At 47.8% G+C, this 24779-nt stretch overlaps 5 protein-coding genes across 12 annotated transcripts in view; all 5 read right to left on the reverse strand.

Annotated features, from left to right (window-relative positions):
- The window catches only part of dbh (dopamine beta-hydroxylase (dopamine beta-monooxygenase)), a 28155-nt gene extending 26599 nt beyond the window's left edge, over positions 1 to 1556 (reverse strand). For 5 of the 8 annotated variants that reach the window (XM_029837400.1, XM_029837399.1, XM_029837403.1 and 2 more), the window contains exon 1: positions 1332 to 1556. The gene's annotated coding sequence lies outside the window, so the exon portion shown is untranslated. Of the gene's footprint in view, positions 1 to 888; positions 989 to 1331 lie in introns of all 8 variants that reach the window. The other 3 variants (XM_029837401.1, XM_029837396.1, XM_029837402.1) reach the window with 2 other exon arrangements.
- A 236-nt stretch (positions 1557 to 1792) lies between these two features.
- Positions 1793 to 8595, reverse strand: ambp (alpha-1-microglobulin/bikunin precursor). Its single transcript, XM_029838049.1, has 23 exons — positions 8577 to 8595; positions 8285 to 8436; positions 8014 to 8159; positions 7858 to 7934; positions 7666 to 7785; positions 7451 to 7552; positions 7330 to 7364; positions 5617 to 5763; positions 5346 to 5491; positions 5190 to 5266; positions 4998 to 5117; positions 4785 to 4886; positions 4664 to 4698; positions 3974 to 4225; positions 3424 to 3566; positions 3253 to 3326; positions 3036 to 3152; positions 2863 to 2964; positions 2731 to 2786; positions 2570 to 2654; positions 2324 to 2491; positions 2026 to 2202; positions 1793 to 1947 (listed from the first exon to the last, which is right to left on the reverse strand). Exons 1-23 carry the CDS (start codon positions 8578 to 8580, stop codon positions 1922 to 1924), a joined length of 2463 nt encoding a protein of 820 aa, XP_029693909.1. The 5' UTR covers positions 8581 to 8595; the 3' UTR covers positions 1793 to 1921.
- A 399-nt stretch (positions 8596 to 8994) lies between these two features.
- ptgdsa (prostaglandin D2 synthase a) lies at positions 8995 to 11286 on the reverse strand. The gene is made up of 7 exons (XM_029837405.1): positions 11078 to 11286; positions 10250 to 10389; positions 10087 to 10163; positions 9710 to 9820; positions 9526 to 9627; positions 9372 to 9400; positions 8995 to 9284 (listed from the first exon to the last, which is right to left on the reverse strand). Exons 1-6 carry the CDS (start codon positions 11162 to 11164, stop codon positions 9372 to 9374), a joined length of 546 nt encoding a protein of 181 aa, XP_029693265.1. The 5' UTR covers positions 11165 to 11286; the 3' UTR covers positions 8995 to 9284.
- A 1287-nt stretch (positions 11287 to 12573) lies between these two features.
- On the reverse strand, positions 12574 to 20395 carry slc27a4 (solute carrier family 27 member 4). Its single transcript, XM_003976785.3, has 14 exons — positions 20054 to 20395; positions 18964 to 19124; positions 18169 to 18379; positions 17902 to 18085; positions 16865 to 17023; positions 16522 to 16591; positions 16282 to 16373; positions 15862 to 15971; positions 15569 to 15778; positions 15351 to 15477; positions 15058 to 15195; positions 14815 to 14979; positions 14585 to 14731; positions 12574 to 14505 (listed from the first exon to the last, which is right to left on the reverse strand). Exons 2-14 carry the CDS (start codon positions 19122 to 19124, stop codon positions 14348 to 14350), a joined length of 1932 nt encoding a protein of 643 aa, XP_003976834.1. The 5' UTR covers positions 20054 to 20395; the 3' UTR covers positions 12574 to 14347.
- Positions 20396 to 21141: 746 nt separating this feature from the next.
- Positions 21142 to 24477, reverse strand: swi5 (SWI5 homologous recombination repair protein). Its single transcript, XM_003976793.3, has 5 exons — positions 24050 to 24477; positions 23723 to 23771; positions 23534 to 23640; positions 23295 to 23389; positions 21142 to 21447 (listed from the first exon to the last, which is right to left on the reverse strand). The coding sequence occupies exons 1-5, from the start codon at positions 24163 to 24165 to the stop codon at positions 21383 to 21385; spliced, it is 432 nt and encodes a 143-aa protein (XP_003976842.2). The 5' UTR covers positions 24166 to 24477; the 3' UTR covers positions 21142 to 21382.
- Between the last annotated feature and the right edge of the window lie 302 nt (positions 24478 to 24779).

Below are 24779 nucleotides of genomic sequence, written 5' to 3' on the forward strand. Positions count from 1 at the left end.
CGCTCTCTTCCTGGGTTCATCTTTCTTTCTCCACTGCTTCTCTCTCTCTCTCTCTCTTCTCCTCCCTCCTTTACTCCCCACTTTCAAACGTGGCCTTTTTATCTTCTCTGGCCATAATGCTCCCAACTGTGAAAACTAGATGCACTACAGAGGATTCCATGAATTATGAACATGCTAGCGGGCCGATGCTCTCTCGCTAACATTTAAGTCCAAAGTGTCCAACCCTTTCCTCCTCCCTTTGTTCCCATCGTCCTGCTTTTCCACCTCCATCTGTCATTCCTAATCCCATCCATGACCTGCACAGATTTCCATATTCCTACACCCTTCTGGTTAAGGTCAAGCCTCATAAATCTTCGGCATAATATACAACGATATAAATGCAGACCATGATGGTTCCGAGGGTAAAAACAGGCCAAATGCGCCGCATGTGAAAAGAAGAGAAGTATTTTTGAATTTTAATCATTTGAAAATCTGGAGGGGCAAACAAGCAACACTAAATATACACATTACACCGCCTCCAAACACTTTTTAAGGCAGTTCCAACGTGGAAACGTCCGACAGATGTTCTGTGGTCTCGACCACCTCTGGGGATGAGTCCCAGACCAGCAGCAATAACATCACAGAACCCATCGATCAGAAACAGGAAGCACGAAGGGCCGGACCCAACGCTCATCCGAGGAAAGAGGCCGTTCATGTGCAACATTTTCAACACAAAGAACACGGACGGCCCCAGCTCGGAGAGCGGAACGCTGCCGTATCTAAAAACAGGCCGAAGCGCCCGTCTGAATTTTTCATTCGCCATCCTTTCTGTCTCTGGATAACAACCGATAAATAAGACATGAAACTTGTGGACATGACGCAAGAATGGGTTGATTTTCGGTGCTCTACCTTCACCGAAGGCCCGCTTCGCCCCCTTGCTCTCGTTCCCCTGTGAGCCCTCGTGCACGCTCTCCATCTGTTTCTCCGTGTTCCGGCATGTGGTGGAGAACTGAGTTTGTTTGGGAGAGATGATCTTTTATTTATGTGTCAGAGATCAAGATTCATCAAATCAGCGCTTCACATGAAACACCATCAGTCTTTAATTAATCCTCCGAGTCTACAACCGTGCCGGTTCGGGTTCGGGTTCGAGCGCTGCTCGGCGCGGTCACGTGTCGCCCCCTGTCGGCCCTACAGGGTAACGTCAGCGCTATTTTTTAAAAACTAATTTAATGCAAACTGACATGATCGTGATTAATTTCACGATATAAACTCGCCAGATCGGGACGTGGTGAAACTAGAATATATTTTAAAACTTTATGTAGGTGTATTTTTCAGGTTTGTGTGAGCGGTACCTTCGTTAGTTACTGAAGAGTCCCGTTTGTTCAGCCGCTGTTTGACCTGAAAGACAACAAAGATGACGAAGCAGACATAAACTCGAGCTAAAGTTTGCATAGTACATTATTTTCCAAATCAGAACGACTCTGTTCCTTAAAGAGACGTGTCATTTAACTATTTTATGTCACAAAACACGACGACAAACGATACCGACACAATTGTTTTGTTTGTTCTGAAGAAGCTAATTCGGAGGTAGCGTAAATAGCGTGAATTATTCCTCAAAGATTAGCGACACCTGTGACTGAGCGCGCGAGTTAATGACGTCTGATGCGCTTCTAATCTGCCCCCTGGTGGACGGGAGGGGGATCTACACAATTTACACAATTTCATTTAAAACCTAACATAAATATGAGGTGAGACAAAGAATGAGCCCATTAAATAATCAACTGTCAGTGGAGACAATAAATGTACAGATCCCTCCAATTGACCGTTTATGCTTTATTGATCTCTGTGAATGATTTCACATATTACATTCAAACGTCACAAAACCATGTTTGTCCGTGCTGTTTGCTTATGAATTCAGAGCTGAAAGACGTCCTCCTTTAACTCAATTTGCAGCCAGGAACTCTGTATCTGAAAGAGATTAAAAAAAATAAAATAAAATCAAACTTTTCCTCCCGTCTGCATCCATGAGACTTTATTTGACCTCACCATCTTCCTCAGTCTTGCCACAGTACTCCTGACACTCCGCCTTGCTGTAGAACTTGTTGCCGTTATTCTGGCAGAAGTCCACTTTGTAGGGCACACACAGACCGGCGGAGGAGTCGAAAGCCCAGATGGGCGGCTGACCTGAGCACGGCTTCGGCGACATGGGCAGACGGCACACGGCTGGAGAGACAGAGCAGAACGGAGCCAAGGGGGCAGAATCACAGCAGGCATTCACTTGAGTTTCATTAATGTTGCGTCACATCTTCTGCTATCTGCTGTGTGTAGATGATGTGCTCCTTACCCTCGGTGCGACAGCTCTGCAGACACTCCCTCTCGGTTTTAAAGTTGTTCTGGTTGCCCAAACACCCTCCGTAGTTGAAGAGTTCGCAGCTCATCGAGGAGGAGTTGTAGAAGTAATTCTGGAAAAACCCGAAGCAGGGTCCCGTGTCTGGAGCCGCTCTACAGGCCTCTGTGAGCGAGAGGCTCCTTGAATCAGCTGCACCACAAGCTGAAGATGCCTTCAGGCGTCCACGTCAAGAGGACTTACCGGTTCCGTTAAAAAAAGACGGCTCCATGCCGGAACTTTCGGAGTCATCCAGGTTTAACGCCGGCACCACGTTCCTCTTCCTCCGCTGCTCCGAGATGGAGACCAGTCAGTTATTGAGTGGAAGGTATGTGAGTAAATGAACACGTGTGTAACACCTGTACCTGGGGCTCAGGCTGAGTCGTGGGGTCCTCCACCGGCTCTCCAGGGACACAGTCGCCTGCAGGGCCAAAGACAAACGTCTCCTGATCTCCTGTCACTTCTACAGGATGTTTAACGCTGGGGTTGTGTCGCACCTCTGTCCTGCTTTATGAAGATGTCCTCCTCGCTGATGCCGTGCTGTCTCGCCAGCGCTTTTACGTCCTCCACCAGGCTGTCTCGCACCGTCCTGGTCCGAGCTGGACGAGACGTTGGCAAATTTGTCAAAAGCTGCTTCGTTCAGACGAAACCGCTCAAAACGCCGACTCACAGAAAAGTCTGACGGTGACGAGCTCCTCTTCTGGGGCCTTCAGCGGCCTCATCATCACGACAGCGTACTCCTTGTAGTTGGTGTGGATCACGTAGGATTCCATGCTCAAGTTCCACACTGTCGGAGAAACACACAGGTGATCCCACCTGAGGAGAGGACCCATGTGGGGGGAAGGGGGGGGGGGGGGGGGGGGGGGGGGGGGCAGGAGGAGACGCACCTGGGATGTTGTAGTAGTAGCGACCTGGACCTGTGATTTCATACTCTCCGGACATCATCCGACACATTCCATGTCTGCGGGGCGGAAAATGAAACAGAGGTGAGCAACAACAACAACAACAACAACAGCAACAACAACAACAACAAAGCTGTGAGAGCTGTGAGTCTGTACAATTGGACAGTTCGAACGGCTTTGAGTTTGGATTCACTGGCGCCACGCTGCAGCTCCAGTTTGGAAATGGACCCATCTTTGCTGAAACCTTTCAACAAGGGAAACGCAGTTGCCACGACGACATCATACCAGGTTCCCAAAAACTGTCAGACGGGAAAATGAATGAGAACCGAGACGATTCATTCAAAGACACGTTCAGTTAATTTTGTTATTAATGGCACAGAAACAACAATTTCACAACGAAAACCTTTCCAAAAGCACAAAAATCCCTTTTAGAGTGAATAAACATTGACTCTCCCCAGAATCCCGTTAGCATTGTGCAACCTCTGGCTGCGGCTAGCTCTGAGCTATTTGACTCAGAGTTGGATAATCCAACACAGCTCCTTTAAGGCAACTTAACCAACCACGGCAACGAGTGTCACTACCACTATAAGTCTAGATTTTCCTCAAAAATGGATTTATTCTTGCTTATACACACACTGTGTAATTAAAATCACCAGAACATTTGCAATAAAAGCAAATATAGTTCAAATATAAACTCCTCGCTCACCTGCTCCATGTCAAAGTTCTCCTGTGTGGTGTAAAGCGGTTCTGGGAGCACAGGGAGCCCCTGGAGCGTCCAGGAAAACCCCAGAACCAACAGAGAAACAAGACTTGCTGCTTTCTGCATCCTGAAGTCTGAGATACTGAATTCCAGGAAGAGAAATTCTGTCCTACACCCTCTTTTCAACTTTATAAGAGAGCCTGGGGGCAGTGACCTGTAAAAAAAACAAACAAGAAAAGGAGCAAAGTTCCGTTGACAGAGCACAAATCAATACTTGATATCACAACCTTCTCTATGCCTATAAAGGTAAAATAAATAGTAAAAAAGGTAATAAATGGATTAACTGTGTATCTCTGACCAGATTCATAGTCTTTATTAGCACGGCTAGCTAACATGTGCTAACAGGGTTGGATTTGTTTGTCATAAATCTGACCATCCTTCTTCCTTCAGAAGAACACACACTGGTTATAACAGGTTTGGTTGGTATCAAGTCCCATTTAGACCGGATCCCAGGTAAGATTTGCTGCTTTGGTTGATATTCGAAAGGAAGATGACCAACAATCCAACCTTAAAACCATTTATTGTACCTGTAAATTACAGATTACACATTTAACTGAACTCAAATTCAGTTCCACACCAGGTCCGTCATAAAAGTGGAGACACGTTTATTGTCCTCCTCTTTGTCTTTGTGCTTCATCTTTGTTCACCTGCTCCTTCGGGAACACATTCACCTGCGATGAGAGCGAAACACAATCAGTGGTAATCAGGCTTCAACCCCAGATTCTCTGCTCTCTACACCTGTTCTTCTCTTCTGTACCGTTATTCTGATTGATGATGATCGTGTCACCACTAATTCCATGTTCCTCCACCAGTTGCTTAAAGTCGTCCAGCAGGGCAGAGGTCACGTTCATCGTTCGACCTGTCGGAGACACAAAAAAACGTTTGGCTAAAAAACCATTTCTCAATCAAAGAAGGACGTGGACCTAAAAGATCTGAAGGTCCTTCTTCACCGATGATAAGCTGAACTCACTGTAGAGAAGGATGTTGGTGCTCTTCTCTCCGGACCGCTGGTCCCTGCTCAGCTGAAGCATCGCTGCGTACTCCTCGTAGTTGGTACCAACCACAAAAGAATCGACGTCCGCTCCGAACCCTGCGAGAAGGAACTTTTGCTTTAATGGGAGAGATTTGGTAACAGGATCGAACAATGACGGCAGAAACGTACTTGAAACATGGTGGAAAAAGCGGCCTGGCGTGTTGGTCAGGCTGTAGCGCGAGGTCATCTGCTTGCACGTGCCGTTCCTACTCTCGGATCAAACACAGCTCAGGTCAGGTTCCGTTTGAGGTTCTTAACTGGGTCCATCGGGATGAACATTCTGACCGGAAAATGGTGGCCGTCTTTGTGAAGTTCAGCTCGGAGCCAACGTGTTGCAGCACCACTGGAAACATTTCTGGGTTTCTGCTCTTACGCTTCATGTAGCAAGGACACGTGGAAACCGCCGCCACCTGGTACCATTTCCCCATGAACTGCAGGAGCCAGAATAAGACCAAGTCTTTCAAATTTGCCTTTAAATTTGGACCTGAGCAGAAATCTCAGCACAGGCTATGGAGGAGGCCTCATTGGAAGACAAAAAACTTTATTTCAAACTCACCTTTCCCAGATCAAAGTTCTCCTGTGTTTGGATAACAGGTTCTGGGTCCAGGGGCTCAGCTAGCAGAGTCCAGGCTTGGCTGTCCTCGAAGGAGTGCCCACTCTCCTTTAAGTGTAAGTGGACTGCTGAATCCTGACCCGAAGAGGTGGCACGTCTGTGTTGTGCCATTCTTCTGTGGAGAGGTTGTTTGGTTTCCCCAATGTACAGTTCCTTGCATTCCTCCTGGCACTGTACAGCATAAACAACATTACTTTGTTTGGGTCTTGGTGTCTTGTCCTTTGGGTGTACTAACCTCTGTCTGAGAGTGTTGCTGGGTTTGAAATGAACCGGTATGTCGTGTTTCTGGAGGATCCTCCTAAACTTCTCCGAGACTCCAGACAGGTAGGGGATGGAAACGCTGCGGCGTTTGTTTCTCTCCTCCTCTCCTTTGCTGAGGTCTCGCTTTCTTGAGGTTTTGGTGAAGGCCCAGTCTGGGTAGCCGCATGTATTGAGAGCTGTCTTAATGTGGTCCTGTTCCTTCTTTCTGCCTTGGGATGTGGTGGGTATTTCTCTGGCCCGGTGTTGGAGAGTTCTGATGGCAGTCTCAGTGGCTGTGATGAGTTCGACAGTCGGTACCTCTTCAAAGAAAGTAATGTTGTTTATGCTGTACAGTGCCAGGAGGAATGCAAGGAACTGTACATTGGGGAAACCAAACAACCTCTCCACAGAAGAATGGCACAACACAGACGTGCCACCTCTTCGGGTCAGGATTCAGCAGCCCACTTACACTTAAAGGAGAGTGGGCACTCCTTCGAGGACAGCCAAGTACAGATACTGGCCAGAGAAGACCGCTGGTTTGAAAGGGGGGTCAAGGAAACCATCCATGTCAAACTGGAAAAACCATCCTTAAACAGAGGTGGTGGCCTGAGGCACTTCCTGTCACCCACATACAATGCAGTCCTCCACTCCTTCCAACAACAAAACAAACATTCACACCATTCCAGGAGACCCAGTGACTCATCACCATGTGATCCAGGAGACAAAGGGGAGACACCTCAACAGAAACTAGGTGAACGACCCGACCAACGACCCTGCTAACTACTCTCAGGTGACCACCCAGATCATTAGCATGCTAATGGTCCACAGGGGCTATATTTTCAAGCTCTCTCCCCAGCGATTTCAGAACTGAAGAAGCCTTCTGGATAGAAGGCGAAACGTCTTCAAGAGAAGAAACCCAGTCCAGTTGACAGAGAAAACTACCTTGGATACAATGACCTGGATGACTGAGAATTTACACAGACATTAACTGTGTATCTCTGACCAGATTCATAGTCTTTATTAGCATGGCTAGCTAACATGTGCTAACAGGGTTGGATTTGTTTGTCATAAATCTGACCATCCTTTTTCCTAACAGCGATTCAGAAGAACACACACTGATTCCACTAAAACGACCCGTTAGCATTAGCACTGATAGCATTTGAAGAAGCAGTTGGTTTGTTTCTGATATAACAGGTTTGGTTGGTATCAAGTCCCATTTAGACCGGATCCCAGGTAAGATTTGCTGCTTTGGTTGATATTCGAAAGGAAGATGACCAACAATCCAACCTTAAAACCATTTATTGTACCTGTAAATTACAGATTACACATTTAACTGAACTCAAATTCAGTTCCACACCAGGTCCGTCATAAAAGTGGAGACACGTTTATTGTCCTCCTCTTTGTCTTTGTGCTTCATCTTTGTTCACCTGCTCCTTCGGGAACACATTCACCTGCGATGAGAGCGAAACACAATCAGTGGTAATCAGGCTTCAACCCCAGATTCTCTGCTCTCTACGCCTGTTCTTCTCTTCTGTACCGTTATTCTGATTGATGATGATCGTGTCACCACTAATTCCATGTTCCTCCACCAGTTGCTTAAAGTCGTCCAGCAGGGCAGAGGTCACGTTCATCGTTCGACCTGTCGGAGACACAAAAAAAAACGTTTGGCTAAAAAACCATTTCTCAATCAAAGAAGGACGTGGACCTAAAAGATCTGAAGGTCCTTCTTCACCGATGATAAGCTGAACTCACTGTAGAGAAGGATGTTGGTGCTCTTCTCTCCGGACCGCTGGTCCCTGCTCAGCTGAAGCATCACTGCGTACTCCTCGTAGTTGGTACCAACCACAAAAGAATCGACGTCCGCTCCGAACCCTGCGAGAAGGAACTTTTGCTTTAATGGGAGAGATTTGGTAACAGGATCGAACAATGACGGCAGAAACGTACTTGAAACATGGTGGAAAAAGCGGCCTGGCGTGTTGGTCAGGCTGTAGCGCGAGGTCATCTGCTTGCACGTGCCGTTCCTACTCTCGGATCAAACACAGCTCAGGTCAGGTTCCGTTTGAGGTTCTTAACTGGGTCCATCGGGATGAACATTCCGACCGGAAAATGGTGGCCGTCTTTGTGAAGTTCAGCTCGGAGCCAACGTGTTGCAGCACCACTGGAAACATTTCTGGGTTTCTGCTCTTACGCTTCATGTAGCAAGGACACGTGGAAACCGCCGCCACCTGGTACCATTTCCCCATGAACTGCAGGAGCCAGAATAAGACCAAGTCTTTCAAATTTGCCTTTAAATTTGGACCTGAGCAGAAATCTCAGCACAGGCTATGGAGGAGGCCTCATTGGAAGACAAAAAACTTTATTTCAAACTCACCTTTCCCAGATCAAAGTTCTCCTGTGTTTGGATAACAGGTTCTGGGTCCAGGGGCTCAGCTCGCAGAGTCCAGGCTGACACCAGAACCAGTAACAACACTCCCAATGTTCTCCACATGCTGCAGCCTTTCTGAGTCCACCTGCAAATGACCACTGACAACAATTCCAGAGAAAAGCTGGGATTTAGCTCAAATCTCTGTTTGCTTTGGCTGTCTTTCAACTTTGGACTTCAGAATCTAAAGCTAAATGGTGGAAAATCGATATATTGGAAAAGAAACGTCACTTTTTCTTACTCATACGGGTATTATCTTGTGTCGCCATCAAGCAGGAGCAGAACTCTGCCCCCTATAGGCCGCATGCGGAAAAACATTCAAATCAACTCAACTTTATTTATACAGCATCGTTTACACATATTATTGCATTTTTGAGACTTTAAGCTTTAAAAGGTCACAGTGAGGAACCTCTGAGTTTCTGGTGGAAAATGTTTCCGAAATATTTGGTTTAGTTTAAAAAGTGTCATAAAACACATTTGGTCATAGAAAGAATATGGAAATTGCAACTTTTAAACAGTGACCTCACCTGATCAGTCACCACCGTCCAAAAAACCCAAGACTCATCTGGCAAAACCAGAACTGAGAATGAGGAAGCAGACAGATTTTCTAATAATACAAATACTGACAACTGCTGACCCACAAAAAAGACGCTCTTTGCTCCAGTCTGGAGGTCAAAGTTCTTTATTTAATAATATCAACACAGAAACTTGTTAGTTGAAACATTCTGGAGATAAGATTTTACCTTTGATGAATTATAAACATGAAATAACATGCAATAAACACCAGAACAAACATTTATGTAATTATTGCTCATTAAAAAATATGTAGGTTAATATAATCACTGTAACTATGGCAACAGGCTACAAATTCTACCAAGAAGATGAGAGTAAACAGTAGCAACGATCGATGGTTAGAGATCGTCGGGCTGAGAAACGCTCATCAGTGAACCTACAGAGAGACACAGCGTGTTATTCACACACACACACACACACACACACACACCCACACACACCCACACACACGATAAAAACTCACTTATCCAGATCCTGATGGAGGGCAATTTTCTGTGTGTGCGCCAAGAAAAACAAGATTAAAAACTTTGAGCTCAGCTTGTGTGCACATGCGCACGTGTGTGGTACAACCTGTGTGTGGACACACACACACTCTGCCTGGTTGCACCTTGTTTTACCTGCAGGAGGCGGAGTTAGAATGGACTCTCTGGGGAAGCTCTGGGACAGGGCAAAGGCCTTAAACTTCTGAATGATGCTATTTTTGAGGGTCTGACTGCGGCCTGGAAGCACAAACGGGAGAAACCTGTTGTGACTGCTCAGATGTGAATGGAAAGCGCAGGCGTGCACGTGCGCTGGTCTCACCGTAGAGCGCCACCTGGGTGTACTCTCTGTGAAAAACCTTGTGTTTGAGAACCAGAGCGTACTCGTTGTAGTTTGTGTCCACCACTGTGATGTCCTTCACCATGTTGTGTCCTGATAGAAAACGCTGGCGTTATGTCAGAAACACCATCGAAAGCTTCTACTATCTAAACCCCACGAACCCAGAGGTCCCCAAGAGGTTGTACACAAACAGAAAAAAAAGGATTTATTTAAGAACCGACTTAAAAACCTGCTGACCTATCATCACATGACCTGTTTGGGTTCGACCCACAAGCTCGTCATGCCTCTGAACACGACGCGCTGTGGCTGTTGTCATGTGAGGGTCGGTCAGCCTCAATTGTGTGGTGTGACTGACTTACGTCTGCTGAAGTAGGTGAACTGTCCGGCTGTGCTGGTCTTTATGTACTGATACACCTGATTCACGCAACCCAGAGGCCTGAAGCACAAAGAGGAAAGACGGTGTCCTCACACAAATTCCGCTCGCTGCACCTCTTGACTCCCGAAGGGGGTCCGTTTACTCACGTGGGTTCCCACATTGAGAGGTTAACACTTCCGTTGGGCAACACTGTGACGACGCCCATGGAGACCTTCAGTTTGTCCCTGTAGGGGGCAAAATGTGCAGAGTCGTAGGCCAGGCCCACCCGGTACCACCTCCCTGCAAACTACACAGACCCACAAACACCCCTGTTCTGTTCAGTACAATGTTGCAGAAAGAGGAACTCTCAGGAGAACCTGGAGGGTTTCAGACGCTTCTGGTGTTGGTGTAACACAAGAAAAATGTGTTTTTCTAGTTTAGAGGGAAAAAAAGAATGAAAAACATAGATGTCATCAGACAGAATGCACATAAACACACCCTGGAGCACTGGAAGCAGGCACCGGAAAACACATTTGAGTCTTTATGAAAGGTGCCATTTAGTGTCTGCACATGTATTTTGGTGTTTCTGTACATTTTTAGCATAAAGGGCCCCCAGTGTACACTACATTAACTCAGGCAGATGCTAAAAAACTGACTGGATGGAGGGAACATGACAAGTAGTAACACAGAAAGACATGTTAGCAGCTTTCTTTAGTCGGACTAGACCAAGAGATGAAGACGATTCCAATAATCATTTCCAGCCCTGAGCATTGACCTATTTTAGATGAATTTGCAGCAGATGAGTGCGAGCGAGGACGTCGATCTCAGCTGTCTCGCTTCAGTTTATCCTCAGAATTTCAGGAGCTCAAAGACATATATTTCAATGTTTTATGAACTACTCATCCTGGTAAGGTACCAATAGATGTGCAACTGTATTCCAGGAAAATGAAACACACACACACACACACGGTCAGAGACATGCGTCACTCTCTTACCCTGGAAATGTTGAAATCTTTCTGAGGCTTCACGTTGGCATGTGCCAGCGTCACACACATCATCACGACGACCACGCTGGCCTTCATGGTGGAAGAGTCACAGGAAGCCGGACAGAGTGAAGCGATCCCAGCTGACCCGGGTCTACCGAGAACAGATGCAGGTACTGAGCCAAACCTGGGCCAATGTTTGCCTTTGTCCTGATCCTCCCACCGTCTCAGCAGCCAATCACCGCGAGGCCTCAGCCAACAGTGGCCAAGTGTTTAGACGCGCACGTCCAAAATAACCCAAATTAGACCCCAGTTGCCTTCAGAAATAATGGCACTAATCTGCTTTTGATGGTCCGTTAGCATCAGCTGACCGTCATGTTCTAGATACCAGAAACAGGAAGGTTAACTTCTCCATCACGATGGACGGAAATCAAAAGACAAAAACCTCAAATTTGTGATTTTGTCCTGTTTTCTTTCTCCCTAATGTCTGTAAAAAAGGAAAGAAATCCACTTTTGATCAAGGATCTCTTCCTGTGAGGAAACAGAACAGCCATCAGACGTTAAGTGAACAATTTAAACTGTTTTTATTATTAATATTTTCCTCCATTTGCAGCAATGTTTTTATATCTTTTTAAATGCATGACGTATACATCTATCTTTGAGTGGAGCCGAGGACATCGGTGTGTGTCACACAGCACACCTCACACGCCTCCTCTACACTCTGCTGCAGCAAGAGCTGCCGTCTGTGCAACGAGACAACAAAATTTTATTTAAATTATCATCATTATGATTTAAAAAAAAAAAAAATTACACACACACACACACACACGGGCAAACATGATCACACGTGTTTCCTTCTGTAGCTCAGCGGGATGTTTCCGAAGACCAGGATGGATAAAATTATTTTAAAAAAAAGAAATTCAAGTGATCAGAGGTACGAGGGACAGAGAGACACTGCAGGCAGCTTTTCAGTATTCTTCAGTCAGGGTGTTTGAGGCCTCTGAGGTAGAATTGTTCACTTTGGAGCTCAATTGTAAAGATAAACTACTAATAACAGTTATGCATCAAATTGCTTTTAAGGGTCAGATGTACTTGTCTCTTCGTTAGGTACACTGACACTATTTAAAAGTGATGTGAAATATTTAATTCGCATTAAGAAATTGAGGGAAACGAGCGTGAAAGCTCGTTTTCAGTAGGGCTGTCAAACAGCGCCCCCTGCAGGTCGCCCAGTCTCAGCACACCATCTCTTCCAGATGTTTCCGATTTCCTCTGCAGGAGTTTTTCATACAAGCAGCTGTAAAATCATCTCATGGACACAAACAACACAAAAACAACCCCACGACCTCCGATTGTCTCGCACTCACGCGTGAATTTCACTTAAAAAAAAAAAAAACAACCACCAAGAATGAGAAAGTTATGACCTCCCTCTACGACGCACGCAAAGCCAACAAATTCAGCAGTAAAATGATCCAAGGAGTGTCAACATGTCTTTTTTTTTTTTTTAGAAAAAACAATAATTTAAAGTCATTTCAGAAAGCAAAAACTGAAGCATCCTAGTCAGAGCGTGTGCTGTCAGGGCTGTTCAGTCAGGGCACCAGAGGAAGCTGCAGTCAGGCATCATAACAGCCAGACCGTGCCCTCTCAGACACACAGTCGCCCTCACCTCCATCAGACCACTGTGAGAACATCTCACGCTCATCATGAAAGAATAAATACTATCGCGAGACCTTGAACTAAGACCGGAGGACCAACAGGAGTCCCTCTGGCGATCGCCATCGGCTGGCCGCAGCCTTCAGAGTCGACCGTGGAATTCAGTCAGTGCAAAGTTCGAACCGAGATTCTGCAGAAAAACGAGGAGGAGGAGCGACAGCAGAACATCTGCGTATGGAACAGCTGCTGCCATCAGCCAGCCTCACACGGGTGAGTCGGGATTACAACGTGAATAAAGACCAGAGGCTACAGGTTAGCAACAAAGACTGGGGGCAGAACAGAAGCTAGGAGGCAGAATGAGGGTCCAGGTGGGACCACAGGTGACTCCACTCACACCTGGCAGGTAGAGTCAGGCTTCACTGTGGGAGGACGGAAACATGAGTCGGTGTGTTGTCGTCGACCCTCCAGACTGGGGAATTCAGTCAGTCTGTTCTGAAACAGGAAGTGTTCAGCAACACAAGAAGGTTTGATCCTGGGACTTAAAGCCTCTCCGATGTGTGTGTGACGGGAATGTCTCATAAATACCAACAAAGAATCATTTCTACCTTCTACCACATCGTGTGAAACAAATCTGAATGAAAAACACAAACCAGGTGAGCTCACACTAAGGCACAGCCACCACCACCAACACACACACACACACACACTTTCACACACATCCACAGGTCTACGACTAACGACAGACCTTGCAGGCCGTCCGGGCCTGAGCCACCCCCCTTCCTGCTCCTGCAGCTGACATTAAAAGCTGCATTTCCACAAAGAAATTTGGATTCAAATAGGTCATAAAGCAAAAGAACCTGCCTGGAACAGAAGTGGCTAAAATGTAAACAAACACTGCAACTAAAGAATATTTGGTGACGCGGTTGAAACCCAAAGCTTCCGTTTCCCACCGGCGCTCGTGTGGTGCCGCTGATTATTGCACTTCCTTCGTTACAGCCGGGTTTTATGAAGTCCCTTATATCCTTAAATGGTTCCTTGTGCCCCGTTGCTGCAGACCGGTGCAGCTGGAGTCGCCAGCAGAGGCTAAACAACAAGACATGCACGAGAGTCCTCAAAGCTCATTCTGTGCTTCCATACACATTTTCTACTGGATACACTATTCATCAGCATCCTTTACGTCTCTTCTCTGGAGCTCCTGCACTCTGGTTGCCAGGCAGCCGGCTGAAACACTGAACAAGATCAGGGCTGCTCTGTGTGCGTGCGCTCGTGCGTGCGTGTGTGTGTGTGTGTGCGTGGGGGGGGGGGGGGGGGGGGTGCATGTGTGTGTGTGTGTGTGCGCGCGAGCTGGGATTGTGATGCTACCTGTATAAAGGGTGGGTTTGGTTACTAGGTCTGTACCTCTGTGTGGGTTTTTGCTGAGGTAGGAAGAGTTGCTGCTATGGATACAGCCAAAGGGATGGATGTGCTGTGTGTGTGTTTGTTTTCAGTTTACTGGAGGGGAGGGAGGTGCATGTTTGTATTTGATTTAGCGGATATTTATGGAGCTTTTCGGTTGCGTGCGTATACAGGAGCAGTCTTGCATGTGTGTGTGTGTGTGTGTGTGTGTGTGTGTTGTGGTGGTCAGGCCGGTCATCACAGTTTGTGTTTCCCTGACAGTATAGACTGGTAAAGCTCTTCGTCTAAGCGGATATAGCGCCCTCTGCTGGAATCCAGGAAGTACAGTCTGTCTGACACCGTGGATGGGTTAAAACCATCCCGGCGCAATTCCGTCTTCTGAAACTTGAATGTTCCTGAAAGAATAAAGTCAATGTTTTAGGCTTCATAGTGTTATTAAGTAAGCAAATGCGCAGAGTGAAAGACCGATTGTACCCGTCTTGTTGACCTCTGGCAGGAAGCGGAGGAACACGGGTCTGGCGTAGGGCGGCAGCGCCTTCTCCATGTCCTTCACAAACTTATCCAGGTCGGTGGAGTGGGATGGATCAGCGATGGCGGCCATTCCGGCCTTCCCTTCAGCCCCTGAGCACAGAGAGCGGCTCCATCATGTCAGGTTAAACCTGCCGGAGGCTCTGGCGAACAAACAGGTGAACGTGCACGTTTACCTGGGACTTCGACTCCGTAAACAACCACATCTTTCATGTCCAGCAGCCGGCTCAGCGTTCCCTCCACCTCGGTTGTGGACACGTTCTCTCCTTTCCAGCGATAAGTGTCTCCGGTGCGGTCCTTGAAGTACATGTGTCCGTACTCGTCCATGATCAGCACGTCGCCTGCAGACGAGCGGTGGAATATTTCAGCTCCGTTCATCCCGACAACAACAGAGAGGAGGCAGCGTGTGTGCTCCTAACCAGAGAGATACGCGCTGTCTCCCTTTTTAAAGACGCTGTTCGCGATCTTCTTGCTGGTTGCCGATTGGTTGACGTAGCCGTCGAATCTCCTGAGCGGATCGTTCTGGATGATCCGTCCGACCAGCTGACCCGGCTCCCCTGGAAAGTGAAGCAACGGGACGTGAAGCTGAAACATCCGAGGCAGACGAGGCCACGCCCTCACCCCCCTGGTAGCTAATCTACAAGCGGGACTGATCTCAAACCTCTGAGTCGTCTCTTCAAATGTGGCCCGGTTCTGGTTCTGGGGGTGTTACCTGGTTTACAGGGGATGCAGACGCCGTCGGGCCCTCTGATGAGCTCCATGGTCTCTTCATCAACTCTCACCAGTCTGATGGGGTAGACGTAGGGAAGGATCTGGCTGTTGAAGCCACACGCCCCAACCTGTCGGGAAGAAGACACCAACAGCAGCGTTTGAGAAGGACATCGGAGGAACAGCCGAGGTCCCGTCAAACTGTCCGGGCCTCGGACCAACCTTGTTGTCAAAGTTGCCCAGACTGCAGTTGCACTCGGTGGCTCCGTAGAACTCTGCGATCTGCGGGATGCTGAAGCGTCTCATAAACTCCTCCCATATCGACTGGCGCAGGCCGTTGCCGAGCGCCATGCGCACGCGGTGTTGCCGCTCGGCGTCTCGAACGGGCTGGTTCAGAAGGTACCGGCAGATCTCACCGATGTACTGCACAATCTGGGGAGAACAGGCGAACAGGTTCCGACGTCAGGCCGGCGCGACCACAACCAGGCGACGCCCGTTGCCAAGGTTACGCTTACGGTGCAGTTGTATTTGGCGCAGTCGTCCCAGAAACGGGAGGCAGAGAACTTCTTTCTGATGACGACCGTCATGCCGTGGATTATACACTGACCCACTCCAACAATGTTGCCTACAGACAGAAACTACAGCCGTTAGCTTCCATCGGCAAAACGTCCGGATTATCATGAGAAGTTAAAACCTGATAATCAAGAGTGCTACTAAGGTGTTCTTAATTAGTGCTTTTATTGTGGTATTCCTCCCAGAAACATCCCTGGCCCTTTCATAATAAAAGTCCTAACATGTGAGGCTTCATAATACAAGCAGAGTGAGACGTGTATAAGCAATAAGCCAATTAGCTAAAACAAATGTTACACAAAGTGATTGACAGAAGCAAGAATCAGTCTGTTAGCAAGAGAAGCTGCATTTGCATCAGGATTTACCTGCAGAGTGATAGAGGGGAAGGCAATCGTACAACACGTCATCTGATGTCATCCTAAAGCCGTAATAGACCAAGGCTGCCATGCGGTAGTACCTACAAAAACAAACACCAGCTTGTGAGACAGAGCAACAAGTTTTCACGTATTTGCCTTTTTCTCCGCTGGTGAGATCTGCAGGGATCAGCGACGTGAGCAGCTGCATTTCCTGCCCGTGTGTTTATAAGCCGCAGGGCTCCCTCCTACCTGCTGTGAACGACAATAGCGGCCTTCGGCATCCCAGTGGTTCCCGAGGTGTAGATGTAGAACAGGCGATCTGAAACCGACGGCACAGGAAGAGAACGCCGTTACATAATGGATTGAGGCAGATGCTAATGCTAGCTTGTTGCTAACGCTGCAGAAATGTGTGAGAAAAGCATCCAGATCCTGCTGGTTATCTGCAGCGATTAGCACCAAGCGCGTTGCAGATAAGCAGGATCAGGTGTACAAACACGGACAAAGGTTGCAGAATTTATGAGTGCTGATGTCAGGGATAACACGGCCCAAACGCAGCCAGCATGAACTCGTATTATCAGGTACGGGTTCTCACCAGTAAAGCAGCGCTGCGGGCGTCTCGGCAGGTGAGACGGGGCGGCATCCAGGAGTGAGTCCAGGTTCTCGGTTCCCTGGGGGACACGTTTGTGGTCCCAGTCTCCGGAGCAAAACATCTGCACCGCCTTCCCCATTGAATTATGGACCTCGCACACGGCTACAAGAACAGGATACACAGATCACTTAGAGAATGGATGCGTTTGCATCATTATAGACAGGAAGTGAGCGGCAGCTCCTGAGAAAGCCACTTCCTGTGGCGACACAGTTACTTTCATGCGTAAACAAAGTCAAATTAGTGTTGTTGTTGTCGTTATTGTTGAGCTGCCTCAGGTCAAAGAATCAGTAGAACTTGTCCTTTCAAGGATTAAAATACATCCATTCATTATTATTCCGCTGTTTCATGCTCCCGGTGATCCCCGCGGCTTCTGTCTGATCGGTGTTTTACCTCTTCAAGCTGCATATTACTTATATTAGCATGATCAGCACATTTAAAGAAAATAGCAGAAAATAATTTTCTTTTAATTGATATAATATTGATATATTTTTGAGGATTCTCTCCCGTTTTACAACCTGATCTTCGACTGCAGTTTTCAACGCAGCCATTTTCCTTATCATCACTTTCTCTCTTTATCATCCATTAGCCATTTAAAGCTGCTCTGCCTGGCAGTAAAAACCCCTCCTGCAAAACCAATAAAGCTTTAATGACCCCTCCGACGGCCCAGACCAGAGTCGATCAACAGCAAATGTAGCCCAACAGCTGAGATTTGGCCGAGGTCGCTTTAATAAGTCGCTCCTCAATCATCAGTTAGAGCACATTAACATTTTAACCAGCACTAACTACAAACAACTAGCGTATTAGCTACAGTTAGCCCCAGCTGACCAATGTCTGCTCCTTCCAGCAGCATCTGGACCCACCAGATGTTGCTGGTTGACCTGAATTAACTGAGCCATTTCAGGAAAGATCCTGAAAGCTCCACGTATGAATGCTTCGGTACGATCACCTGTCACCTCCTCCTCCGTCGGGACCACTCTTACCGTCAGTTAACTCCGAGCCGAACACGACCGCCTTGGCGTTGGAGATGGTGACGCAGTGGACCAAGGCCTCCAGCCTCAGGTTGAAGTTGATCAGAGCGGCTTCGACTCCGATCTTGGCCATGCCGAGCCAGAGGCCGACGTACTGGGATCTGTTCTCCATGAAGAGAGCCACCACGTCGCCGTCCTTCAGGGAGAAACGTCCAGAAAGGTTGTGGCTGTAGCTCAGGTCAACGTGACGTGCAACACCACACAAATGGCTGTTCCCACCTTGAACCCTCGCTCCAGCAGCAGATTGGCCACCCTGTTGGAATATTCATCCAGCTGCCGGAACGTCCATCTCTCCCCGGTGCCCTCGAAGACGAGAGCGGTTTTGTCCCCATGGCGACGGACCGTCTCGGCAAAGATCTTGGGAATGGTGTTCTTCTCTCTGAGATGACGCCTGACGTTCATCTTGACCCGCAGAAGCACACTGGCCGCACTGAGCATCCGAAGGAAACGGAATTTTAGAAAGGGAACACTTCACCTTCAGGCTCAGCTGTAGAATATTAACGTTGACGTCGCTGCCCATGCAGGAGGAGGCGGAGCTTTGTTATTGTGGCTATTAGCCTGAATGACAGCCGAACCGTGGCCGTTGCTCTTCAACGGTTTGTTGGGAAACTTAACTGGTTTTTCTTTCTGCAGTTCGCTGCTCTGCAACTACGAATGCGGTTAAGTCAACAATGCTGTGAACAAACGAGCAGTGAAACATGCGTCAGGAGGCCACGGCGTCCTGGGAACCAGGAAACACAAAAGGCGGCGAACACCTGAGCTGCAGGGAGGGAGGGGAGAAGGTGGGAGGGTGCAGAGGAACTTCCCTGATGTTGGTGAAGCCAGAAACTTCCAGGTTTAGTTGGGTTGTGTGTCTGGAGTTCTGGGTGTCTGGCGTGGGAGCAGATAACTCATCACATCTGCTCTTCTGGCGCCTGACTAGTTTTTATATGTGGCCTCTAGACTGGATCAGAGCTACTGCAGGACACGTCCCCAACCAGAGCCCGAGGGCAGAGTTCACGTTTCTTTACTCACTGTAAATCTCTGCCAATCGTCCTGGCGAAGATGTGCAGGAACCTCCATCCTCCACTCCCCAGGTAGAAGATCAGGATGGCGGGCAGAACCTGGTACCAGGGCAGACCCACCAGCAGCCTCAGGACAAAGAGGAGAACGGTGCAGCAGGCCAAGCGCATCATCTGCAGGAGCACAGCAGGCGTATAAACACGAGCGAAGATACTGGCTGAAGTCAAGGACACTTGGAACGCGGCCTGAGTGCAGCAGGGGAAAGGTTCCTCACCCACCCTGGAACTGCGTCTTAACAAAGAGGCAGGAATGTTATCTGCTGTTTACACACTCACATTTCTGTCCTCTGACTCAGCTCAGCCAGTTTAAACACTTCACCATCAGAGCTGCAGGATCAGGAGCTCCTCACTCTCACTCGCGTTCATTTCATTCATCCAGTAACTTTATTGATCATCTCACCAACTTAGAAAGATGAAGATTGGACCGACTCTCTTCACTCCGGGTCCCAGTACTAACGGAACCCAGAGAGTCGGCGGCAGCTTAGATGAATCGGACCAAAAAATAGAATTAATGTTCACTTTTACTGTGTTAGATTCAAAAAAAGAGAGATATTTGAAACGCAGACGCGCGCTGAAGACGTGCGGTAACGGAAGCGCGGCGGTTTCATCCGCACACGGAAACATAGGAAAAAAAACAGGTCGCATCATATTGCGGTAGCGCAGAGGACCGTTGGGGAGGCTCGGCCCCCGCCGCCATGTGCGCCTCAGGGCCTGCGAGCAGGTCTCTGGCTGGGAGGCCTGCTCCGAGGCGGCGGTGACAGGCGCGCCGCAGGGATGCGCGGCGGAACGCGCGCACCGGCTTTAATAGCGAGCGAGCGAGCGTTTTTTGAGGCGGGGGCCGTCTCCTTGGGGGCGGCGGAATGTGGCGTATGCGTCGCCACGATTCACCTGACGTTTAAAGAGCTCCGCGGACGCTCGTCCCAGCCGAGTTTGGACAGAAAGGGTTGACAGAGGACAATGGGGGCGCAGCGATTATCACTATTCTCGGAGAGGGCGCGCACAGCCGTAGCCCCCCCTCCTTAAATAAATAAATATATAAATACCTTACACCTCCCTGCACCATGTACGTCAGCAAAAACAATCCGGGATGCGAATCTCGCCGTGCGCGTTCTGATCGGCTTAGCCGGGCCGTCGCTCCACTCCCCGGGATTCCCTCCTGCCGTTAACGCGCCGCGGGTGCTGCTCCTCTCCACCCGATCAGCTCCTCACACCAGCCTGCTTTCGTCCTTCGACTTTGACCCCGCGATCATCATCATCATCATCATCATCCCTCCATCGGTGCGAAGGCTGATAACATCCCGGGCTCCATTCTGGCCGCTGAGCTGCCGAGCGAAGCGCAGTGAAATGACCTTATAATTTTCTCCTCTGCGCCCGCCCACCGCGTCCGGAATCAGCTCTGACAGGCAGGAGGCTGCACCAATCAGGGGAGGACACCCACCCACCCCGGAACTATCCGGTAGGGGCGGGGCTTCACGACAGGGTCCTGCTGCTTCCCGTAGATTCATTCACCCCTGTGACGGCGGAACAAAGACACGAGGACGCACTAAAGATATTTAAGACTGATGAAACGCGATGATTATATATTATATATAATATATTATATATATATAAACCCCACAAGTGTTCAAGTGTGAAGAGCAGGAAGTGACTTTGAGTCCCAAGGCGAATTTTAGCTTCAGCATCTTAAACAGTTCCACCCAGTCAACATATTGTTCCCTCAGGCAGAGGGTGTTGCTGGAGCTTTCAAGCTGGTGGACCTGGAGAAGAAGCACCTTCCAGACTGGAGAAAGCGATGGACGGCGCCGAGTCAGCAGGTTTAGGCCGCTTTCTTTCAGCCGCGGTGACAGATGGGCATAAATCAGACCCGTCCCGGAGTCAGAGGCCGACGGTTCACGCGGAGCTCCCGATTATGTAAGCAGGAAAATGAGCAAAGACCCACAACAGCCTGCGGGGGGGGGGTTACAGGCTACAGGCAGGGTTGAGTGGGTGCAGACGCCACCCGAGTCTCAGGCGAGCAGAGGTGAAAGACGGGGTGGGGCGAGAGACAGGGACCAGGGCGACCTTTGTCCTGAAGAACAGATCGATGTCAGAGGGGAACGTTTATGACTCACAGCAGAGAATCCTGGAAACGCTGGATCAGAGAGCCGTGTTTATTTCATCTTACATGGGAGATAAACACATTCACAGAATCAACATTCATGGAAGATCTTTGCTAGCCAGGAAACCAAGAGATTCTAACATTAGGACAAATTAAATAGGAGGTTTGAGAATATGTGTGCAAACATCTGCCGGGAGGAGCAGGAGGAGCAGGAGGAGCACTGCCCTCCCAGTCCGAACAGAACCACTCTCCCCAGTATAAGTGCCCCAACACCTCAGTCATCCAGCTCCAGACCAAAGTGGCTGTAAAGATCTCGTGTGGTCGTTCCCCTCAGCGCCGCTGCGACACAGAACAGAGGTTAGATAGAGGACAGTGGGACACAGACTGGTTAAAGTCACTGGTTATAATGGGAACATGGGAGGAAGCTTGTTTTCAGATTGATTGAAATTCTCCAAAATAATCTGGAATTTGTTGAGTGAGAAGCTGAGAGACAGAGGGACAAGTGAGGGACAGAGGGACAAGTGAGGGACGGAGGGACAAGGAAGAGACAGAGGGACAAGTGAGAGACAGAGAGACAAGTGAGGGACAAGGAAGAGACAGAGGGACAAGTGAGAGACAGAGGGACAAGTGAGGGACGGAGGGACAAGGAAGAGACAGAGGGACAAGTGAGAGACAGAGAGACAAGTGAGGGACAAGGAAGAGACAGAGGGACAAGGAAGAGACAGAGAGACATGTGAGAGACAGAGGGACAAGTGAGGGACAAGGAAGAGACAGAGGGACAAGGAAGAGACAGAGAGACATGTGAGAGACAGAGGGACAAGTGAGGGATGGAGGGACAAGTGAGAGACAAGTGAGGGACAAGTGAGGGACGGAGGGACAAGGAAGAGACAGAGGGACATGTGAGGGACATGTGAGGGACAGAGGGACATGTGAGGGACAGAGGGACACCGACAGGGACAGAGGGCCGGTTGTATCTCGTCTCATTCTTGCCCACCCATCTCCTGGACCCACTGACAACAGCAACACAGTGGTTTCCATGTGGGCTCTTTGTGACGTGTGTGTGTGTGTGTGTGTTTTAGATAAAGTGAGAGGACAAGAGGATGACTGCTGGCGTTTGTGTCCCACAGCGTGAGAGTGAGTGTGTGTCTTGTGTCAGTGACGTGAATGAGTGTTATTGTGTCAGAGGGGAAACGCCGCCTCCGTCCACAGAGGTCGTTATCATCCCGACTGTTGACTGCAGCCACATCAGCAAACCTAAAGAGACAGCTGGCGTTTAACGTTGCGCTTCTGAGACGCCATCAGCAGGGTTAGCTGAACCCTCACACACACCCTCACACACACACCCTCACACACACACGCAGCTGAACCCATGTCAGAAATACTCAGGACGGTCACGTGCTCGCGCTCCTATGGTACCTACTCAATCTGGCCGTTTACAGACAATCACACAGATATTCCACTAAGTTTTACCCTCTTCGTTTTACTGAAGATAATTAAGGACAAGCGTGCAGTTAATATGATTACATTAAAAGATTTGACTTTCAGAGGCAGGAATGTAAAAGGTGGAAGAGGAACAAAACACACATCATTTAAGTGGATTTTTAGTATTCTTTATTAATGCTATTAATTAATTTATCTCTGCACCTACTGCCTCGCCTTTTTCCTGCTAAGAATGAACGTTTCGGTGTTAAAGTAACTTTAGAATATGAGAGAAACAGACGCATCTCTGTCGCCCCCTAGTGGCCGAAGACCGACATAACCCTTATTTCGAGAAAACGGTTCTTTCCTTCGTGAAATGACTGGAATTGTCCTTTTTAGAAACAAACATGAGTTAAAAACTCTCCCTGTGGGGATGAGACTGGTTTTTTTTTTAAAATGAAGAACACTTCTGCAGATGTAAAAATGTGGCTGTTGAAACAATAACAGTAATCACCCACTGTACAGTTTAACACCATAAAACACCAGTGAGGTACATCTGATGTGTCTTTACTTTCATTATAATGAAGCTGCTCTTTGTTTCAGTTAGCTCATAATATAATATTCTAATCAATATACAGTATAATAGTTATTTAGTGGGGCTACTGGAATCAGGAGGCATTAAAAGCAAACAAGGTGAGGAAAATATGAGACTCATCTGTAAATATAAACATCAAGAGTTAAACTTCTAAAACGATGATTTCTCTTACCAATACGGCCCAGAAGTGCCTGTCCAATATCTTTGATGTCATTATATTCATGCAGCATATTAATATGATGCTCCAGTTCCTTTTCATTGTATCCCCTGTAGAAAAAAGTGGATCTGTGAAAATGATGTCTTGACGTGACACGCAAACACACGTGAATAGAATAATCTCAGAAATATACAATTCACTGAAAAGAAAATTGTCAGCTGCTGTCGATAGGAAAGAAAGAAAGTAGTCCTCACTCCGCCTCCAGCTGGGTGATTTCTGCATCCAGCTGTTCTCTTCTCCTCTCCAGCTCCTCCATCTCTTCTGCAGGACCAACTTTAGCAGCATCAGGCGACACTTGAAGCTGGACAGGTCAAACCGGAGGACAGCACATCTGGAGTAAGGGCTAAAAAATGTGTATCTCGAACACAGAGACGTTTACTTACAGGTGACTTGAAGTTTGAATGTACTTTCCTGAACTTTGAGAATGGAGTTCTGAGTAAAAGAAAAAAAAAAAGGAAATGGCAACAATAAGTGCATATTATTTCCAGTACATTCAGACAGCAATTTATATTATTTCAATAAACACTGATTTCACCTTAAGTCAGATATTAATACATATACTAATACTTTTGTTCATCACAAGAAATTTTCAGCTATTTTATTAGGCCTATTCCCCAAAAGGGCAAAATTTAAGCTCCTTTTTGACACCTTACAGGGGAAAGCATCAGTACAACTAAAGCTAGCTCAGCTGTTAGCGCTTAACTAGTTACCTTTTCAGTGATCTTTCCATTAAGTCCTTCCCTTCTTGTGTTGTGCTGACTTTTTCCAACACGGACGTAGAAACTGAGCATTTATTTTCACTTTCAAGGGGCAGATTTGAACTCATATTGTCACAAACTGCTGTGATGAAGCCAAACACCAAAGATGCAACAAGCCCAAGATAATGTCAACTTCGGTGTCACTTCTTTCCAAGTGTCCGTTCTCAACCTTCCCAACGCGTTACTGATATCAAAACCCCGAAATTTAGCATTTTAGGAAACACTGTTGCTCACTGTCGGGCCTCTTAAGGATCAAAATCAACTATAGTGTTTAAATATTTGGCAAAGAATATATAAACGTATTTTTCTTCTTCGTCCGTTTCCATCTTCTTCTTTAAGTTTCTAAGGCGGTGACAAACTATGTCGAGAGCGCATAACTGCCACCCTGTGGTCAGTGGTGATAACTGCAATGGCTTAATTCCACTTCTTCTTCTTGAACGACGATGTTTATGTAGAACACCGCCCCCATCTGGTGTGGTGGAGACATGATTCATCGCCGTGTTTATTCGTAAAACAATATCAAACAGATTATTGTCATAATTCCTCCAATTATCCCAGTAGTCAGTGAAAACGGCGCGATTCATCTTTAGGAATTACGTGACATCTTATGTTTGGTTATTGTTTTGAATCCTACGAAGTCTGTGGGATGAATTGTAAAGCAACGTGGCAAGTATCCTTAGGT

The sequence above is a fragment of the Takifugu rubripes genome, chromosome 6 (assembly GCF_901000725.2).
Source record: "Takifugu rubripes chromosome 6, fTakRub1.2, whole genome shotgun sequence".
Classification (NCBI taxonomy): domain Eukaryota; kingdom Metazoa; phylum Chordata; class Actinopteri; order Tetraodontiformes; family Tetraodontidae; genus Takifugu; species Takifugu rubripes.

Excerpts from the sequence above, each read along its gene's own strand:
- ambp (XM_029838049.1), bottom strand. Across the intron at positions 7,553-7,665 it reads CACCAACATCCTTCTCTACA|GTCGAACGATGAACGTGACC; the intron begins GTGAGTTCAGCT and ends TGTCTCCGACAG. Across the intron at positions 5,267-5,345 it reads AAGACGGCCACCATTTTCCG|GAACGGCACGTGCAAGCAGA; the intron begins GTCAGAATGTTC and ends ATCCGAGAGTAG.
- ptgdsa (XM_029837405.1), bottom strand. The coding sequence starts at position 11,164 with ATGAAGGCCAGCGTGGTCGTCGTGATGATGTGTGTGACGCTGGCACAT. Across the intron at positions 10,390-11,077 it reads AAGATTTCAACATTTCCAGG|TTTGCAGGGAGGTGGTACCG; the intron begins GTAAGAGAGTGA and ends GGGTCTGTGTAG. Across the intron at positions 10,164-10,249 it reads CTCTCAATGTGGGAACCCAC|GCCTCTGGGTTGCGTGAATC; the intron begins GTGAGTAAACGG and ends TTTGTGCTTCAG.
- slc27a4 (XM_003976785.3), bottom strand. The coding sequence starts at position 19,124 with ATGATGCGCTTGGCCTGCTGCACCGTTCTCCTCTTTGTCCTGAGGCTG. Across the intron at positions 14,732-14,814 it reads TTACGGAGTCGAAGTCCCAG|GGGCTGAAGGGAAGGCCGGA; the intron begins GTAAACGTGCAC and ends CTCTGTGCTCAG. Across the intron at positions 14,506-14,584 it reads GCCAGAGGTCAACAAGACGG|GAACATTCAAGTTTCAGAAG; the intron begins GTACAATCGGTC and ends TTATTCTTTCAG.
- swi5 (XM_003976793.3), bottom strand. The coding sequence starts at position 24,165 with ATGAGTTCAAATCTGCCCCTTGAAAGTGAAAATAAATGCTCAGTTTCT. Across the intron at positions 23,772-24,049 it reads ATGGAAAGATCACTGAAAAG|AACTCCATTCTCAAAGTTCA; the intron begins GTAACTAGTTAA and ends TCTTTTACTCAG. Across the intron at positions 23,641-23,722 it reads ATTCAAACTTCAAGTCACCT|CTTCAAGTGTCGCCTGATGC; the intron begins GTAAGTAAACGT and ends TGACCTGTCCAG.